The sequence below is a fragment of the Telmatherina bonti genome (genome assembly GCF_933228915.1).
Source record: "Telmatherina bonti genome assembly, chromosome: 2".
Classification (NCBI taxonomy): Eukaryota; Metazoa; Chordata; class Actinopteri; order Atheriniformes; family Telmatherinidae; genus Telmatherina; species Telmatherina bonti.
The window spans coordinates 38,219,299-38,239,204 of NC_136620.1; the positions used below are offsets into that span (position 1 = coordinate 38,219,299).

A 19,906-nucleotide genomic window follows, 5' to 3' on the forward strand; every position below is an offset into this window, starting at 1 on the left:
CTCATGAGAGCTAAACTGTCAGTTTGCGCCGCGGCTCTGCACTCTGCTGCTTCTCTGGACAAGCCCATAACTGGGCACAGGCCAATAAAAGCGATTTGATGGTATTGAGGGATCACTTGCAGCACACATCTGAAGGCTGAATAGCATTGTGAATAGAAGCAGCATACATAGATGTCATGAATCCTGCCTCCCGCAGAGAGGTTGAAAGCAAAAAGTAGAACGCAATGAATACTTGAGTGTTCTGGAGGCTATGAAATTGAAAGGCCTCTCTCTTTTTTGCCAAAAGATTTCAGTGGAAAAAAAAAAGAAGCAGCTTGTGCTTTTTAATCGCAACTTTGAGATTGATTGGGTGAACTTGTGTGCAAATCAATGCAGGCTTGACAGATGTTCCTCTTTAATGATAATCCTGGTGTCAAACGCAGGAAGAGAAGAATAATGTAGCAAGGCTACCTGACATAAGAGAGAATTGCATATGATTCTTTAAAGAAAAAGGAAAAAAGAATCTGAATACTTTCTGAAATATGTAAATGTGTTTTCTTTTTTTCTTTTTTTTGTCCAACCACCATCCCACCTTTTTATTTAAAACTGTATTTCTTTAAACAGTGGAGCTGTCCAGCTTTAAACGAACTGCACGCTTGTATTTTCTTCTTTATTAAATGTATTGGATGTGAATTATGTTCAGACTTCCAAAAGCGTTCAGGACAGCATTTGCATTAGACTAATCAGATGCATTCTGCTCCTGTTTTTACAATGTACCCAACACTGAGCCAGGTTGCAGTCTTCAGATGTCGAGTTTTAATGCATACAGCAAAACATGACAGATGCACAGCTGAGATAACTTCCATTTACAGTGTAAGCCTGGGAGAGCCACAGTGTGGGGGCCATATACTATTTATGGGTTAATCGATACAGTAGCTGGATGACACCATGTCCCCACTACTTTCTGTCATGATGATGGCTCACTAATTTTGGAACGGCTGCTTTCTCCTGCTGCCTTCAGCAGGCTGCAAGACGGTTTAATTTGGCTGTAAAAACGCCAATCACCAGGTTACTTCTTGTTCCTGGGGTAGGTCAGAATGGGGGCAAGTCCATAGGAGGAAATATATTCACATAGTTCTCGTAGAGACACTGCTAACCCCTGACATCCCATTTGGGTTGTAATTTCATGTTGTTAAAGTGACAGGGACCAAGCCTCTGTGCTCTGAGAGTCAAAGACGGGGTGGAATCCTGATCACAGAAGCCTTTAATTCTGCTTCTCTGCATGAAGATGCTTTTGCAACCCAAGAGTATGTCTATAAGAAAATGTCTGAGCTGAGTATGCACAGTTGGATTTGTGCATTTGCAAAAGACTTTATACTGTTTGTGGGTGTGAGTGTCCACATGGAGCATGGCTGCGTGTTTGTGTTTGGAGACAGGGGTCAGCACACATCAGAGCTGAGGGGTCCGCAACCATCCAGTTCTGCAGAAACGCAGCTGGAGGAGAAGTGGTGAAAAACTCATTACCATGGCACTGAGACTCATCAAAGCTGCCTTAAACTGGCTTTGATCTCTGTGACGTGGAAGAATTCTGGCTTTTAACTCGCATTTAACAGCTCATATTAAACTATCTAACTGTTCAGCCGTGTTTGTAGTTTTTTCTTCCAACACAATTTCTGGATAGCATGGACATGTAACAAACGGTATGCATCACTTAAAGACCCCCATAGAGCTGATCACACTCTCTTTCTACATCTGTCATATTTATTCAAATGATAATGCATCACCGACTTTCATCTGAACATATTCTCTTTTTTTTTTTCGTGCCTGTAATCCCAGGTGTTGATTCCTGCCCATATGGCCTTGTGCTATTGTTTTTAACATTTCAATTTAACATTTCAAAGTTAAATTGATGATGCATGCAGTTAAATCTAAAGTAGTTTTGGTTATGACATGTTGTAATATGCTTGTAATATCACACTGAGCGTCATGGTGTGTTCAGGTAACAGTAATTCTTATGCATTGTCATTTCAGTACGTTTTATTGTTAAAATTATAAAATAATTCATCTGTTCCTCTGAAGAATGCTTCGTTACAATAAAAATCTAAAAGCGTGATGGTTGCTTTTGCTTTAAAGGGCAACAGGAAGTCTTCTAAATATCATGTTGATATGATTGTTTCTTTCCACGTATTTCAGCAAAAGATTAAAATTAGACCGCGACAAAGGCCAGGAAAACTGTCATTCTGTGTTGGGCTGACACACATTTAGTAACATTCCAGGAACATAATTCCTGTTCCAGTTGTGTGAGAAGCAGCCTCCTGTGTGCAGGAGTCGACTCTTTTCTCCTGAGCTGTGATTCATGAGGAACCCAGAAGGACACTGGTGTGAGGTGTCCGCCCCTCTCTGACAAGTAAAGAGTTAACGGAGCGGTGGGTTTGCCCATTCTCCTGCTGTGAGTGACGCGATCATCTCTCTTATCCCTCAACTTTGCCTGTTGCCAGACCAGCAGCCGAGGTGGACTGGCAATCATTCTGAAGGCGATCGCTCCAAAACAACAACAACAACAATCCACGTTCCGTTTCCTTGTGTGTTTATTTCCCTGCTGACTTCTGTCCTCCGGCTGCTACTCCGTCACGATGATTTTTAGTTTTCCTTTCCATCGGACTCCGCGATGTCGCGCAGTCTACTCCGCCGAGGCGTAAATCTGTTTCTGAGTAGAGGTGGATCTTCCCGGATACGGCGAGGGGGCAGCTGTATGAAATAAAAACAGAAGACTTTGGGCGGAAATCCTCCCACAGAAAATGCCACGGAGGAAACAAGAAGCGCCGAAGCGCGCGGCAGGTACGTGGATCCAGGTCTAATGCGCGTAAAAGCAGCTTTCCTGTGTCCGAGCTGCGGATGTTTCTGTTCAGCTTACTTCCCATTCCCAGCATTTCCGCTTCCACTTCGGGCTTTTTGTCCTGTCTGGCGCTTTGGCACTCCTGGCTACTCTTGTGAGACCTCAAACACTGTCATGTTTTTCAAAGCGGATGTAGTGTTTGTGTACAAGCGCGTGCGTTTGGCTCTCCACGCTGTTGCGGCGGCTGTGCCGCCCGTCCGCGGCTGCAAACTTTCACTCCCTTTTGTTCCCAACTTATATTTCAGATAGTCTACAGATTCTAACTTCTATCACATTGGGTATGTGAGACTAAATCCGAGTGTTTTCTTCACGGTGAGAGTCTGAGGCGTGCCATGAAGGGGAGCACGAGAGCTTTGTACGCATTTGATCCGAGCGCATAACTTCTTTGCACAAGCGGAAAGAAAAGCCCTACCTCTGAGGTTTTTCTCTTCTTGGGATAAGATAAACAATTTGAGAGCAGACAATGGGGTTTCGTGGGCTGGAAAGAGTCATAATCGACAGTTGCCATGTCTGATTTGACGGTTGATTGATTGGCTGCCATGCGGCTTTGATCTGATCCTTCCCGATTTGCATCAGAAAATCACTTCCCACCATGTGCTGCAGGCCCCTGACGTCACGTTTAAACCACTTTCAAAGGCCCTGTGTACTTTTTACTCTCTCTCTCTCTCTCTCTCTCTCTCTCTCTCTCTCTCTCTCTATTTCTCTCTCTGTCGCACTCTTTCACACACACACTTTGTATCTCTGATGGTCAAGTGACTCAAAAAAGTGAAAGAAGGGAGGGAGGGAAGGAGGGGGAAAGTGGTTTCACAGTGAGACATCATCCACACAGACACATTTCCTGCAGAGAACATCACACTCCCATGTGCACATGCTCACTTGTTCACTTTGAACACACACACACACACACACACACACACAGACAGAGTGAGAGCATACAGTGGGTAGAGGAGGCGGGAGGAGTGGGTTAGGGGTTGTAAAAGGAGCCGTGTGCTATGTAATGGAGGGGAGGAATGGGTTTGCTCTGTCAGACCGGGCCGTCACAACGGCTTTGTTTCATGTTTGATTTAATTGTCTCTCCCCTGACAGGCCCATTCATCAATGGCTTTAATGGTCAATCAGAGACAGGCTGAGTGAGTGCTCCCATTCTGTTTAGCCATAAGCTGGCCTGGGCTTTTATTTCATCAAAATGCCCCAGCCTAATGTACATGCTCACTGGCTCAGAGTGGCCGCAGGGAGCACATAAAGAATGACTGAAAGCTTTCTGATTTCAGATCAGTGAGAAGGATGTTGGTTTTTTTTCTCCTCATCTCCTGCTCTACCCTCCACTCTCTCCTCTCTGCTACACTGCTGTTTCTCTGTTGACGAAAGGGAATAAAAGGCTGTAATATAGATCGTTTTGTGTTTTTAGAAAACAACTTTTTTCTCCCTGAAACCACACTTCTTTGTCCATTCATTCATCTATTCATTTCTTCATTTTTTCATGCTCCCCTTCCACCCCTGTCAGTCAGCCCGTGCAGCTGCAAGTTATAAAGTTGTCAACTGTTCAGTGGCACACAAAGGGTGATGATGAATTGATTGCAGCACAGAGCATGGTGATAGAGAGAGCAAAGAAAAGGATGACAGATGATGGGCCTTGATTAGGGACTTAGGGGGAGAGTCAGCCCACTGCAACCTTGAGACTTGCATGAAAAATGTACACACACACACACACACACACACACACACACACACACACACTCAACAACCCACACATACACATGCATGCAACCAGCTTTGCTCTCTCATTGTCTCCCAAACACACACACACACGCACATTCTCTCAGCTTCTCCCTCTTTTTCTTTCCTGTCTGAGAGGGGTTCTCTCTCCACGGTAGAAAACTTGTTTTGCCTGCTTCATTAGCGTTGCTCCAATTAGCCGTGAGGCTGATGGAGTCCTGACAGGCCCTGTGATTGGAGATGACAAGCTCGGGGTGCCCAGCCCAATGAGGTTTGCCACCACTTTGATGTAATCAACTTGATATTACACAGAGCCGCTCGCCTTTGGTTGTGCTGTAACTCAATTTTCTGCTGCAGGTGACAAATGGGCCTGCGTACCTGGGTCAGGTCTGAGTGCTCTTAACAACCCAGGGCAGTTGGCCACGTAAACAACCGAGCAAACACGAGAGAGGGAGTTTTCCCTTCTCTTCTGTGTGGAAAGACAGACCTCCTTCCTTTGTGGCTGGCGTTCAGGAGCCTGAAGCTGCTGAAATGGCTTCAGAAAGCTGCAGTTTTCCATCAACTGACCAGGAAGTCGTCACTGGCTTTACAAGATGTGGTCCAAGATGCTGCTGTTTCACCGGAACGTCTCAGATGTTCCGTATTTCTCCGGATCTGATGTGGTTCTACTTGCAGTTTTCAGAGTGTTGCCTGCAGTGCACTCTAAGGCCATCAGAGAAGTCCCTCTATCCCTTCTTTACCTCCATCCAACGCTTTGCTCATTTGCATAATAGCAAATTTGAGAGAGAATCTGATATCGAAGGAGAGGAAGGGGGAGAGTCTGATTTTGAAATGGACTCCGCAGCAACAGTTTCTTCTTTCTGCAGGGTCAGGATTACAGCAGCCAGACTGGCAGCCATCACTCACGTCTGTCTATCAGTGTGTGTGTGAGTGTGTGTGTACACAGCCAAATGAGGAAGCTTGCACTTTTGGATTTGTTGGGTTTGAATCTGTGTGTGTGTGTTTGGCCTGTTATGCCACTAATGAAAGGAATGGTAACTGTAGAACACCTGCTGGGGGCCAGGTTGAAATTCTTCGAGCTCTGCAGACGTAAAGTTTCGTCTCCTTCCATGCGTTTGACTTAGCACATCGCCTTTGCAACATAAGTGTCGTGTACACAAACAAAGCAACCTGAGACGTAGACAGACGTGGAGCGTTGGAGCTGGAGAAGCTACGAAGGCTGTGTGTTGTGACTGGGTTGCAAAGCAGGGACTGAAATGAAGTCAGCTGCTTTTCTATCTGTCTGCCTTCCTGTTGTTCATGTGTGAATTGCACGGCCCCCACGGAAGCGGCAGGGAAACTAGTTGGGATGTAATAGTTGGCCAACATCAGCGGTGAGCTTTTAACAGACTCACTGGTGCTGTTTTGCAGGTGGAAGCGAGGCTAATGTTCTGGCCTTGCAGGCCTCGTTGCCTATGAAAGTCCTGTAGCTAGATTCCGGTGAGGTTGAGTCACGTCTGTGATCTATGTGTCTGATAAGTGCATACCTAATGAGGCTGTGAGCACCACTGGGAGGAGGAGGAGGACGTCTAACAGAGTGTTTCCCACAGGTATTGACAGATGCCTTTTTGTTTTTGCCATAGGCCTCAACTCCATAAGTCAGAGCTGTGTAATGATAACAGTGCCACCCTGCCAGCAAGTGACTGAAAGAGAAACTGTAAGAGAAGGAAAAAAAAAAAAAAAAAAAGAGGGCATAGAGGGAGGAAGAGGTAGGAGGAGGGTGGTGGGGACATTGAGGAGAAGAAGAGTGGGGGCGTTGAAATGGGCCTTCTCTCCTTTTTAACACACACTTGGCAGATGTCAAGCCGTGGGGTTGGGCTCAAGGAGAGAAAGAGGAGCGTAAGTGGTGTAGTAGTGTCACAAATAGAAAAACGTTAGCCGTCCACTCTTCTCTTTCAGCTTTCCATGCGCTTTCAGCTGAGGTTTTCAGCCGAGACTGCTGTCTGGTCACCGAGTCGAAGGCTTTGTAAAAATAGTCCCGCCGCCGTTGTGATAGATGCAGCTGCACTGTGGCGACAGTTGGGACAGGCCGGATCCCTCCAATGCTACCCACTGCCCCTCCCAGAGGTAGAGAGCGTAAGAGCCTGGTGGGATGTGTGCTCTTTTTGAGGAAACTGAGCTGCTCTGGTCTTCAGGGGTCCTGAAACCCAATCCAGGAGGAGAATAGCCCGGCCATGCCAGAGAGCCGATTTCCTTTTCAACAGAGTCATTTATCACTGACCCACCCTTCGCTTCTGACACGGTGACGTGTGTCATTTATCAAACAGGCTTTACCAGACACACAGAGGGAAGGGAGGTGGATAGGGGGCAGAGAGGAAAAGAAAGAGAGAGTGAAAGAGGGTAAAAACAAGACCGAGAGTGGACTAAGAGTCACCATTTCTCAACTTCTCTTTGTTTCTGAGGTGTAAAGTTGGAGGAGAGACACACCAACTCTTGTTTCTGTGTGTGTGTGTGTGAGAGAGTGTGTGAGAGAGAGAGAGAGATTTTCCAGGGAAGAGTAAGTTTTCCTGAAACCCTTAAGGAGTGTTAGGGAGGGGAGATTTTTTCGAGATGACAGGGAGGATTGAGTTACACCGAGCTGTCTTTTGATGAGTGACAGAATGTTCTTCCATGACACGTTGCAAGACGTCTGAATGAAGGCAAGAAATATGCTTTGTGAGTATACAAGTGTGTTAGTGTTGTTGGCTCATAATATATGCACAACACACACGCACAGAGGCGCTGTCGAGGCGTGTGTGTGTGTGTGAGTGCGTGCGCGTGTGGCCATATGGCGTCAATGTTTAATGTGTGTGCGTGCTGCTCCCTGATGAACAGGGCTGACAGGTATCACTCATGCAGCAGCCTGGCCTTTAAATGAACCCGAGCTGCTCTGCTCTCTCGTGGCCCTAACAGGCTCTCTCCAAGATGGATGCTTCTTTAAAAATCAGATTAATGATGGATACCAGGCTTATAGTGCCATTTATCATGAAGAATATTATTTAGGCCGGCCGTGTATGGCTGTAACTGGAGAGCTAGGACGAGAAGAAGCAGGGTGGAAAGCCTTAGACAGACACTCACTGTGTGATGGATGGCTGAGCGCTCTCTCTGAGTGTTACTAGACACCAGTGCCGCAGCAGTAAGCCATAATCAGATAGCCCAGGGATGTTTATCCCGCAACTACACTACCCAGATTGCCTTGCCTGGAGGGTTGCTTTATGAAAGGTATAGTTTGTCACTATTATCATCTTTAAAAGTTTGTGGAATTACTGAAAAAGAAAACTTCAGGCAGTGAAGGACGGGCGAAGAAGCGTGTTACATATATTAAAATGACATCCAATATAACTTAATGGACACTTACTTATTAATAATCATTAGGTTTTGCCCAGAGGAGTCCCACACCCACCTTGTTCCCCAACAGTTATGAATGGAAGTACAGTAAGAGGTCAAGGCAAGGCCAGGTCTGCTGCTGCTTTTACAGAAAAGTGGGAAAAAACCCTCTTGTTTTGGTTTTTGTCCTCTCCTTGTTCCCTTCTCTCTGCCTCCTACCTCCTCCTCCTACGCAGCACCATGATTTATGGTGGCCATCCATCTTCAGGCTGTGTCCATCACCTCCTCGTTGCTAGGCGATCATGGCAGCAGCTGTGTGTTGTGAGAGCAATTTGGTCATCCTCCGTCTGACTTTATTCCCTTCACTCTGTAGCCGCACTCAAAGTTTAAACTTTAAACGCAGCACTGGATTCAGTTCCAGCAGTAGAGAAGGCAGCAATAAGTCATGCTGGAAGTGGAGCGCCATCTTGTAAGGAATGCTCTATTATCTCTGCTTAACCCTTTATAGGCTACTCAGTGTAATTCCTTTTTAAATGAGAAATTTTAACCTAAAATTGCCCTTCTGTTATGCACCAAGACTTCCATTCTGTTACATTAACAAAAGACAAAAAAAAAAAATAGTTTCATGCTGAATATGGAAGAAAACAAAGTGATCAAAAATAGTCACTTGCCCCATAAAGGGTTAAAAACATTGGTGCCTGGTTAGATTTTGGTTTGTTTGTTTAAACTTGGTTTTTCAAAGAAGGGAAGACATGGAGGGAGGAAAAGGGATTAGAAAGACGTGCTGCTGATTGCAAGACCTGCTTAATAACAAACTCTGTATTGTACCAAAATCTGAGCTTCCTTATATTCAGCCATGTGTTTATTTTATGGACTATTGATAATAAAGATGTTATTTTCAAGAGAAACTCATTAAAAATTTGTTGTTCTTACATTCTGAAGACAGATGTGTGTAACGTGTGGTGATTAAACACAGACTTTTAGAGCCTGATGCAGATACAGCCTGAACACAGAAACACTGATATGACCACACACAATGCAACTACAGATAAAATTAGAATAATAAACGGCGTATACAACAATAAACCTGCAAAAAGGCCAAAAAGTCCATGTCATACTTTAAACATTTCCTTACAGGAATCTCAAATTTCAACTTGCTTTTTAATATTAAAGAATAATATTCCATTTTTAAACAAATAACTTCATGGTAAGCTGTTTAAAATGATATAAACAAAACAAAGTAAATAGAAATATGCATAGCATACCTACACACCAACACTGAGTCAGTCACGTTTACCATAATTCTGTTTTCACTCAGCTACAGGACTTATATGTACCATATATACTTTACTGAGAATGTACTATATATAGCATGTTAACAGATTTCTGTCAGACCAACAGCAATGCAAGCCAGATTCCTGCATGTCATGTTTTGACACCCCATAATATGCTTTTGATAGTTTTACAACTTCCTGCATATAAAACACAGTGAGCAGGCAGGGGCAGATCAGACAGGTTTTAGACAGGCCCAGTTTAAACCAGAAATACTCTGTTTGGGGGTGAAAGGAGAAAATGTCACAATTATCAACCAAGCAGGGCATAATTGTTCATCCACTGCTGTCACTTGTGTGTCAAACATCAACTACAACAGAGAGTTCAGGTATACTAATCTGCATTTCCAAATAGTTTGGATTATTGGCTTAAAATTGACGCGCTGTTTACACCTGGTGTTTGCTTCAGCCGTCTGGTTCAGCTGTAAATCTGCTCCCCCAGGAAGGAATTTGGCATCAACGATAGATTTTTTTTTTTTTAAAGTCATCAAACATTCATCTGATCAAGAAGCTTTTATAGGAGATATTTTCACCTTCGCTTGACCTGTGTTTCAGCATCCCTCCCTTTAAAAGCACTGCTGTATGTAGTTTAATGGAAATTTCTGGAAAAACAGCAGCTTTGTGGAGCTTTGCCTGAGATGGAGACAGAAAGATGGAGGCATAGCGTGGCATCGATGACGGGGTGCATGGGACAGGCCTGTTGTGCATTTGTGACTGGAACATCTCAGACTGTACTACTGGCCTTGTTTCTGCACCTGTTGGAGAAGGTTGTGTTGATTTTTTTTTTTTTTTTATTTTGAGTTTACCTCATTTTTATCGCTTATTGTGGCTGCTTTACACTTGGACCTCATGAGTTTGGTCACTTTGTTCTCCTCCGTGTTGCAGTAAGTCACACGAGGTCTTTATGTGTTTGTTGCTCATCTCATGTCAGATTAAAGTAGATAAAATATCAGGCCATGGGGGTCTGTATGTGCAGCTGGCAGCTTTGAGGTCCAGTCATAACACAACAACCAGCTGAGGGTTGAATTTATTCACTTGTTCACTCTCTCCCACCTCTCACTCTGCGCACTGACAAGGTTCAGCCCTAAGCTTCGCCTGGGGCCAGAATGATCTCTCTGTTTTTCCCATCTCCCATATCACACATCCTGCACTACAATTGGCGGACACAATGTATTCACAATGCCATCAGGGGGTAGAGAACGCGCGCATAAATAAAAGCTGACAAAGACATCCCTGATTGCCATGATAGCCTGTGTGAGTCTGATGTAGCAGCAGAGTTATGAATTGAAAACTTAAAAAGTGACCCCTGCAATATTCTTGGGTCAAATCTGGGGGGAAAAAAACGACTTATGTCAGAACTTGTTCATTTTAAAGATGGTCACAGATCACCTGTTGCAGTTTTTCTCGTGGGACTTTCAGCCAGCTTGTAGGGATCAAAGGGAAAAGAGGGAGCGAACTAAGTTTGATTGAGTGTGTTACTTTGACACATGTGTACAAGAGAAAGGTATTTTAGGTATGTTACTGATCTGCTGCTATTTTGACAGAATGGGGCTCTTTTGGACTAAATTATTTTAATCTATTTAAAGAGTTTTAGACAGCTGGGGAACTTGAAAGAAAGTACAAAGCAGCCGTTTGTGTTTTTTTTTTTGTTGTTTTGTTAATTTGATGGAAACTTAGGTGACTTCCTGTAGTGTTCTTGAGCTGTTTCCTGTCAGTAAGAGCCCCCCGCTGAGCGGGCGTGTTGGCTTAAGGCCGTCAAGGTCCAGCTAAATACTGTACACATGTCAAGACAGACATGCCCTGCTGTGATTCAGTTTAACTCTCTCCTCTCGGGGTCTAGCTGTCTGATCCTCGGCCACTAACGTCACAGCGTGTCAAACGGCATGTTTAACCTCAGTTCCTCTTTTTTCTTCCATCTTTATGAATAATAATAAATAAAAATAATAATCTCTGTGTGCAACATCACATAATCAGTCAGAATTTATGCTTTTCAACGACATTGTTTTATTCTTTTGTTGCCGTACAACTTTTCCTTTACAGTGAGGAACAAAAGACCACCTATGTGGACAACTTCCTGTCCCCTCTCTGGACTCCAGCTGTGTCTTTCTGCACCACACAATAAGCTAAAAATACTCTTATAAAGACAAAATCTTTATACTCTGATGCTGATATTTAGGGACATTTTAGTAACAGGATTATATATGTATCTAACCAGTTAAAAGAGTTTTTTTCTCTCCGGTACAGAGACATCTGTTGTCCAAAACAGCACCTTTTTAGTGCAAAATAGGCACAGATGAGTGATTATACCCATGATGACCGCACAAAGGACGCCCTCTTTTAAATCACGATGCCTCTGGCAAGGTTGTGTTTTTGACCAGGCAGTCATTTGAGTGCGAGGGCCAGACGCAGGTAGAGTTTTTAATGACACATCCTGTTTACCCTGCTTCTGTAGGGTGTGATCTGGCTCACAGACTGTTTCCCCAGCTGTGGAGGCAGATCTGGAACATTCCTCTTGGTCATCAAGAGCTTGATTTTAAAGAAAAGGGACTGGATTTAGTTGGGACTTGTTGAAAGATATGGGACTGGATTTTTTTTTTTTTTTGCCCACTAATTTAAATCTGGCTCATGAATATGCAAATGTGTGTGCAGATTGTGGTTGTCTTCCATTTTTTTATGCGCTTTAATTGTCTACACATTCAGTGCAATGATTGGTTCTTCAGGATCCCATGATGGACTTTTTTTTTTTTTTTTATAAATGAGGCCTGTTTAATACACAGCCTAAAAACACTTTTAAGAGTTTCAGCAGCACTTGAGCAGAAAGAACCAGAATGACAGAAGTAAAGAGAGAGACACTAAAAGCCTCTGCTTTGGAGGCAGCCACAGCACCTTCCTGCTTAATCACCGCCTGTCCCTGCCCTCTCTGTTGTTCCTGATCGTCAGAGCAGCACTGCAGTATTTCTATCAGATGATCTCTCCCTCCTTGTCTGCGGCCCTTATGTTTATGAAAATGATACTCCACAGGAATGCCTTCTGCATGCCAAGATGTCACTGTCTTTCCTCATCGCTTGCATCTACGTACATGTACGAGTGTGTTTGTGTGTGAGTGTCTGTGGGGTGGAGTGGGAGGGGAGGACGGTTGGCGGGTGTCATAACTGGCTGACTAGCTTTGTTTATAATTATGTGGAGTGTGTTTGAGGTTGTGTATTTTGAGGTGAAATGTGTGTTTCTGTGTGTGAGACTTCCATTTTTCTGCAGCTTTTGTGTTTGTGTGAATTTGCTGCTGCTATTTCTGTGTGAGCTGCGACTGAGACGTTGAGTGTGCGAAAGTGCACCTCCTACCATTCTTACCCAACCCCACCCCAAAGGAATCATTCACAGAACCTAATGATTCTTGTCTTTTCCCCCACATGGCATCGGCTCAGTTTATCATTACAAGAACACGCATGCCGTCTCGCTTTATTTTTCGCTTTCTCACACCCACACACACTAGGAAGATTCATACGTTGGCCCTCCACCATATGCTTTGATATTAGTTAAGCCTGCATCCAAGAGTATTGTTGTATTCATAATATTCATAATTTATTCTAAGGGAGCCTCTATATTCCCATCACCTTTTATTAGCTTGATAAATCACCTCTGTTGTCAGTCAAGGCAGGGAGAATAATTGGATGTGGTTGTCGCCCTGTGTGATGGATTATCAGTCATTGGGGATTAAATTAACAGATAGTGCTCAGACATAATGGTTTTTGTTTTGCATTTTAAATTGCCTGGGAGCACAGTTTGACTCTAAAGGTTTTTATTGCTGGTCCTTTTGGACTTCTCTCCCCCTCTCAGTGTTTTCTGGGCTGCACAGCGAATGAACAATAACCCGAAGGGCTGCAGCTCTGTTAGAATGAAATGTAAAACATTTAGTGCCAGGTTAAGACACAGAAATGGGTCTCTGGGAAGGCTTAGAAACGTCATGGAATAGGATGACATTGAAAATAGCGATAGTTTGATGAAATATATCAGCACAGCGTGAGGAAATATGTGTAGTATTTTCTTGTTGAGGAAGAGAAAGGTGACGTGACAACTTGTTCAAGCGATGTGCCAGGCCGTTGTGATGCAAGCTGACATCTGTGACCAGCTGGCAAGGACACAAATACATTAATAACTCGCCCATCCTGGCTGGGTTTCTTCTCTCAAAGAAAAGCAAAAAGAAGGTGAAGTGAGGGGAAAAAAAAGTCACTTGAGCTTCGAAACAGGGAGATGTATGCCTTGAATGTTTGGCCGAGCTTGAGCCATTTACCTCTTCGTCCCATTCTCCCATACCCCCCCTCCCTCCTTCTTCTTCCCCACGTCCACATTATCATAATTGTGTCCAGGACATGAGGGGCCGGGGAAGTGATCATGTCATTTTATTTACACCCTGCTTGGCCCTTTTTACAAACGACATGCCACTGACTGCCAAGCGGACTGGGGCCCGACGACATCTTTTGATCAGGGCTGTCGGGGCCTATCAGCGGAGAATGGCAGGTAATGGATACCCAGTGACAAACCAAATCTCCGGGAGGACGCAGAGTGGGCCGCACCTGCCAGGTCTCCATTAGACTGGCCTTTCAGTGGGGCTGCCTGCCTACTGTGCCCCCAGGGCCTAAATCAGACCAGCGCCAGCCGCATGGCTGCCTAGAGATTGGCTGTTAGCACTGGAAATGAGAGTTATTTCAGCTATGACATTTTTGTTTAGGCTGGATATGTGTGTGTAGAGAGGGGGGGGGGTGAAGGATTCAGTCACACCGTGTGTTTGTTTGTGTTTATGTGCCTGCTTGTGTCCACATGCACAGCTCTACTGTGTGAGTGATCAAACCATTTCAGCCCCGACCTACCAGTTCTTTTCACAGCATTTATCTTCGTTTACAATATTGTCCAAATGGCCTCAAACCTGTCTACAGGCCATCCACTATTTTCAGAGATTATTTGTTTTTTCTCAACTTGAGCGGTTTTGTGAGTGAGGTGGTCAGGAAATGAGGGCGCAGGGGCTTGGGGGTGAGTAGTGGGTGAGTTGGTGTTAGACGGGTGAACTTGTCGCCACAGGAGACGGGAATTTTGTGATTGTGTGGATGTGCGTTCGAAAGCCACTCCATTTATTTTGTTCATATCTTTCAACTTGTTTTGTTTAAAGAACATGATATGAACCGTAACTATAAAATATCTCCGAAATTTTATTAAACTAATTAACTCACTGCACTCTAGATGACACTGAGTTGCTTTTCCGCATATCAAAATTTCATGAAGAAAATTTTGACATCCCCTCTCTTCAAATTCTTCAAAATATGCTCTTGCCTGTGTGCATGTGTGTTTCTGTATGTGTGTGTAATCAGAGAAGAAGCAGATGAAGAGGCGTCAGACATATTAACTGACAGATGGAGGTTGATCCAACTCATTTATTACCCCAGAGGAGAATGCCACAGTGAGATTGGGCTTCATTAATTTCAGATTTAGTTTTCATTTCAAGCTGTTGTGCCCTGAGATAAATAAAATGGTGCATTATGTTTTTGCCAAGATATTTCTTTTTTGTTTTCCTCCAATAGAAGGAGTGAAAAGAGGGGAGGCATAAGTTCTGTGTGGCTGGGGTAGTATATAAATACAGGCTCGCCTAGAGGAAAATAACACCTCAACGGTTGATGAGGTGAAATGGGATGACTGTAATTTCTCAGCTCAGCTTTAAAGGCTCCCACACAGATGGCTCATTTATCCCTTGGAGTCCTCGGGCACACATTGCAGGGAAACTTTTTCTCCAGTTATTCTAACATAGCATGTTCACTCCCTGCAAATCAACTCATCTCTTTCCTTCTCTCTTTGTCTCCATTTCCCTTGCAGTCTATTCTCCCGAGGAGCTGACGGTGCACACTGTGGAGGAAGCCGAAGCAGGAGAGTTGCCCTCAGTCCCTCAGGATGACCTTCCCATGAAAGATGAGTTTGTGGAGCACAGCAAAGGGACTGCCAAGGATCAGACATGTGACCAGGAATCAGCTGAGGCCACAGAGCTCTCAGGACAAGAGATGGACAGTGAGTCACATGTGAGTGAGGCCAGCGATCGCCTGTCGGACTTTGAGAGCCCCTCCAGAAAAGTTGAGTCCAACTTGGTCACGGCATCTCTGAGTACTGACACAAAGACACCTCCCATAGGCACGGACACCTTAGAGCAAATGAAGGCGATCTACTCTAGTTTCCTGACCAGCCCACTGTGGTCACCGCTGAACTTAAACTCCACACACCTGCAAGCGCAGTCTTCAGCTTCCACGGAGAAGCCAACCCGCAGCAACAGCACTAGCAGCAGTAGTAGCTGCAGCAGTGGTAGCTATGACTGGCACCAATCCGCAGTGGCAAAAACACTACAGCAGCATCCTCCTCAGAGCCGACATCCTGCTCCCACTGAGCCCAGCCTCTTTAGTACGGTCCAGCTCCACAGGCAAAACCCAAAGCTGTTTGGCTCCATCTTCACCGGGGCCAGTAAATTCCGTTGCAAGGGTTGCAGCGCTGCATATGACACCCTGGTGGAGCTGACGGTACACATGAATGACACAGGCCACTACCGTGATGACAACCAGGACAAGGCAGGCAGTGGCGCCAAGCGCTGGTCTAAACCACGTAAGCGGTCCCTGCTGGAGATGGAGGGGAAGGAAGATGCCCAGAAAGTTTTGAAGTGCATGTATTGTGGGCATTCCTTTGAATCCCTCCAGGACCTCAGCGTCCACATGATCAAGACCAAACACTACCAGAAAGTGCCTCTGAAGGAGCCCATGGCCCCTGTGGCAGCCAAAATCATGTCCTCAAAGAAAAGAGGACTTGTGGGTTTGGACCTCACCTCTGCACCACGGTCTCGAGAAGGAACTCCCAAAGCAAAGGCAGACCTGAGCGAACTCTCCCAGAAACTTTCCTCCAGTCCCTACACCCCTCCTAATAACCGATACAGCCACCAGAATGGTGGAAGTTATACTTGGCAGTTTGAGTCCAATAAACTTCAGATTCTTAAGTGTATGGAGTGTGGCAGCTCCTATAATACACTCCAAGAGCTGAGGACCCACATGATGGTGACAGGACACTTCCTGAGAGTGACCAGCTCGGTGGGAAAGAGAATCAAAACACTTCCTGAGGCCACTTCCCCCAACCCCAATCCTGGGAGGGTCTCCACACCTACTGAACAGAGAGTCCAGTCTGTACCACTAGCACCCTCCACTTTCTCGCCTCCACCTCTTCAAACTATCACAACTCCACCCGCCACTTCACCTCCTCTGAAAGAAATCAAGAAGGAAGAGTTTGAGGAGGAATGCACAAAGCCAGAGACTGTAGCTACTGAAAAGCAAGTCACAGTTACTGTTAGCAAGGAGGAGGATCCTGAGAGGGAGGAAAAATATGACATTTCAAAGTATAGCTATCTTACCGAGGAGGACCTGAAGGAGAGCCCTAAAGGAGGATTTGATATTCTCAAATCACTGGAAAACACTGTGACATCAGCCATCAACAAGGCACAGAGTGGGAATCCAAGCTGGGGGGGCTACCCCAGCATCCACGCAGCCTACCAGTTCCCAAGTGCCCTCAAGCTCCAACAAGGTAGCCTGGAAAAGAATCCACAGATGAAGTTTTTATTCAATGGAGGGGATGGGGCCTTGTCATCGTATGCTAAAAGCCAGCCTCTCGTTTCCCCACCACTTAGTCAGTCCTCCCCCTTCCCCACTAATAACTTTCAAGCAATGGAAGATTTAGTGAAAAAAGTGACAGAAAAGGTAGCAAAAGTAGAGCAAAGGGTTAAGCAGCTCTCTCCAAAGAGGGAGGACCAAATGTCCCCATGTAGCAGTGAGGCTGGAGAATCCCACAAGGGAGGAGAGGCTGACTCACCTCGGGAATGGAGGGAAGTCACACCAGCCAATAGCGACAGGGGAAGCCATAACGACAGGGCATCCCCAGCAACAGAACCCAAGAGACAGGCAACAGTCAAATCCCCACTTGCCTCTACTCTGAGATGCAGCAATGCCATTATCACTGGTCATACTCCTCCTGAGCAGCCCTTTGTCAACCCTCTAAGTGCTCTTCAGTCAGTAATGAACATTCATTTGGGGAAAGCAGCCAAACCCTCTTTGCCAAATCAAGATCCCCTGAGCCTGCTCTCAAGGCTCAGCCAGAGCATGACGGAGAAGGCTGCTGTGGCCGCTCCTCCAACACAGACCAAAAAGCCTGAAAGTGTAGTTGTTAATAGTTTTTGCCAGCCCAGTGACGACCAGCCGATGGACTTGACGAAAAGCAAAAATGATAAGGGAGGCTCTGTAGGCTCAGCACCCCTAACACCCTCATCTACAGCTTCTCCCATCTCCCCAATCTCTCTCGTTACCCCTGCAAAGCTAACAGTGGTCTCTCCCTACACATCCAGCAGCCCACTACATGAAAATGCTTTGTCAGATATCTCCGACATGCTTAGAAACCTGACACAGTCCCACCCTGTAACAAAGCCCGCGTCCCGGTCTCGGGTCACAGATAAAATTGAGGTGATAGGCTCTAAGCACGATGAGGATGATGCGTCTCTGCATGGCCACAGACGCAAAGGCCGTCACTCCAACTGGAACCCTCAGCACCTACTCCTTCTGCAGGCCCAGTTTGCCTCCAGCTTGAGGCAGACATCAGAGGGCAAATATGTCATTAATGACCTCAGCCCACAAGAAAGAATGCACATATCTCGTTTCACAGGTCTCTCCATGACCACCATCAGCCACTGGCTGGCAAATGTTAAATACCAGCTAAGGAGGACAGGCAGAACCAAATTCCTAAAGAATTTGGACTCTGGTCAGCCTGTATTCTTCTGTAGTGACTGTGCCTCGCAGGTCCGTACCCCAGCAGCGTATGTATGCCACCTGGAAGCCCATCTGGGGTTCCGAATCAGGGATCTGGCCAAGCTTTCCCCCAAACAGACTGTCCGGGACTCTAACACTATCACTGAGAAGGTGTTGCCCTTGGAGTCCTTCCTTTCTCCCCAGTCAGAGGAGGACTGTAGCAGTAATGGAGCAGTGTATCGCTGCCAGCTCTGTGTACGCAAGTTTGCAACTAAGCACGCCATCAAGCTTCACCTCAGCAAGAGCCATGGGAAGTCTCCAGAGGACCACCTGCTATATGTGTGTGAACTGGAGAAGCATTAAATGACTCTTACAGAAGACATACTGGAAAACATATGCAGACTGAAAAAAAACATCATCAAAACGGAGAATCTTTGAAGTGTGTGGTAACACACAAGATGCCATGAACTACTGTTAAAAAACAAGTCAGCACAAGGTGTTTACATCAGTTCGGCCGATGGACATTTCTGATTTCTCTGTATTTCAAAAGACATTTATTTCACATCAGAATATACTGTAGGTCAAAGATATTCAGCTCCCTCTGTGTTCGCCTGTAGAAATGTGAGACAACAGAGGTGAACCTTTTGACTTAGAAGGTCAGCATTAACTTGAAATGTATTAACTTTATGGTATTTATTTTGTATTTTTGTGAGTATGGTTTTGATTTGCTGGTAGACTGCATGTTTTACTGTTATGTTTGTACAGTCGTGTCTTGTCAAGATTTTAAAATGCCCTTCAAATTTGGTCTTTTTGTTTTGTTGAACACCTTGAAGCAGCCAAATGACTGGGAAAACTCCTGCAAATAATCTGCAGAAATGCAGAAGTTCATCACTTTCTTTCTATGGTTTTCTCTGTACAGACTATTGATTTACTTGCTGATTGTAAAATCTGCCTTATTCATTATCATTGAGTAAGGGGCACTTAAAATCCAGGTCTGTGTAAAAAAAAAAACAAAAAAAAAACAAATGTACATATATCATGTAAGCTTACAATTTGCTGTTTAAATTATGCATACTTGTTATATTTCCTAATTTAAAAGGACTATGACTATCCACTGGTGCAGAGCCTTTGAAGAAGATTAAAAGGACACTGTTTTGCACAATAGTTTTATAAATGTTATTTGATAAAAAAAAAAAAATACACAATACAAATATGTTAACGCCTTGTGCTTCTATGATTAAATTGAATTAACTGCTGCAAAAATGGCTTTTTTCATGTTTACAAAACAGCGGGTTTGTACATTAAAGTGCATTTTAAATAAAAAATGTAAAGTAGTTGAATTATAAATAGAGATGCAGACATCTGGGGGGAAGCTGGAAAATCCATTCATTTTATGCCATAAACCTCAATCCTCTCAACTCTGCAGTGTCATGACTAAGCATTTACAAATCAGCTGACAATTTCCTCTTTGGGCTGCATCTGCAGATATACTGAGTAGTACAAGTTCTGGAAAAAAAAAAAAAAAAAACCTCAACACCTTCCTGTGCAGAACCACAATTTGTCAAGTATTCCTGGTGATTTCTGTGTCGCTGTTGTGGGGCGGACTCGAGAGTAGCAAGCGGTGCCACTGCCTGCAAGGCGTCTGGCAGGTGGTGTGTGCTGCATGTAAACCACCAGATGTTTCTGAAACGAGCCACTGGAGGAGGAGGAGGCAGGCGGGCTTCAACAGCAGGCAGAGTGGGCTGATTACCACGGGGGCTTGGATGCCATCAGGAGCCCTGGGTACAGACAGCAGATCTGGCACACACCTGGACTCCAAGACTGTCCCTTGGAAA

The 19,906-nt window shown here is 44.9% G+C and overlaps 1 protein-coding gene across 1 annotated transcript; it reads left to right on the plus strand.

The window, feature by feature from the left end:
• Positions 1-2,751: 2,751 nt before the first annotated feature.
• tshz3a (teashirt zinc finger homeobox 3a) lies at positions 2,752-19,131 on the plus strand. The gene is made up of 2 exons (XM_079250093.1): positions 2,752-2,817; positions 15,127-19,131. The coding sequence occupies exons 1-2, from the start codon at positions 2,778-2,780 to the stop codon at positions 18,432-18,434; spliced, it is 3,348 nt and encodes a 1,115-aa protein (XP_079106219.1). The 5' UTR covers positions 2,752-2,777; the 3' UTR covers positions 18,435-19,131.
• The last annotated feature ends 775 nt before the right edge of the window (positions 19,132-19,906 follow it).

Coding starts and splice junctions, on each gene's coding strand:
- tshz3a (XM_079250093.1), top strand. CDS start 2,778: ATGCCACGGAGGAAACAAGAAGCGCCGAAGCGCGCGGCAG. Junction 2,818..15,126: donor AGCGCCGAAGCGCGCGGCAG/GTACGTGGATCC, acceptor TTTCCCTTGCAG/TCTATTCTCCCGAGGAGCTG.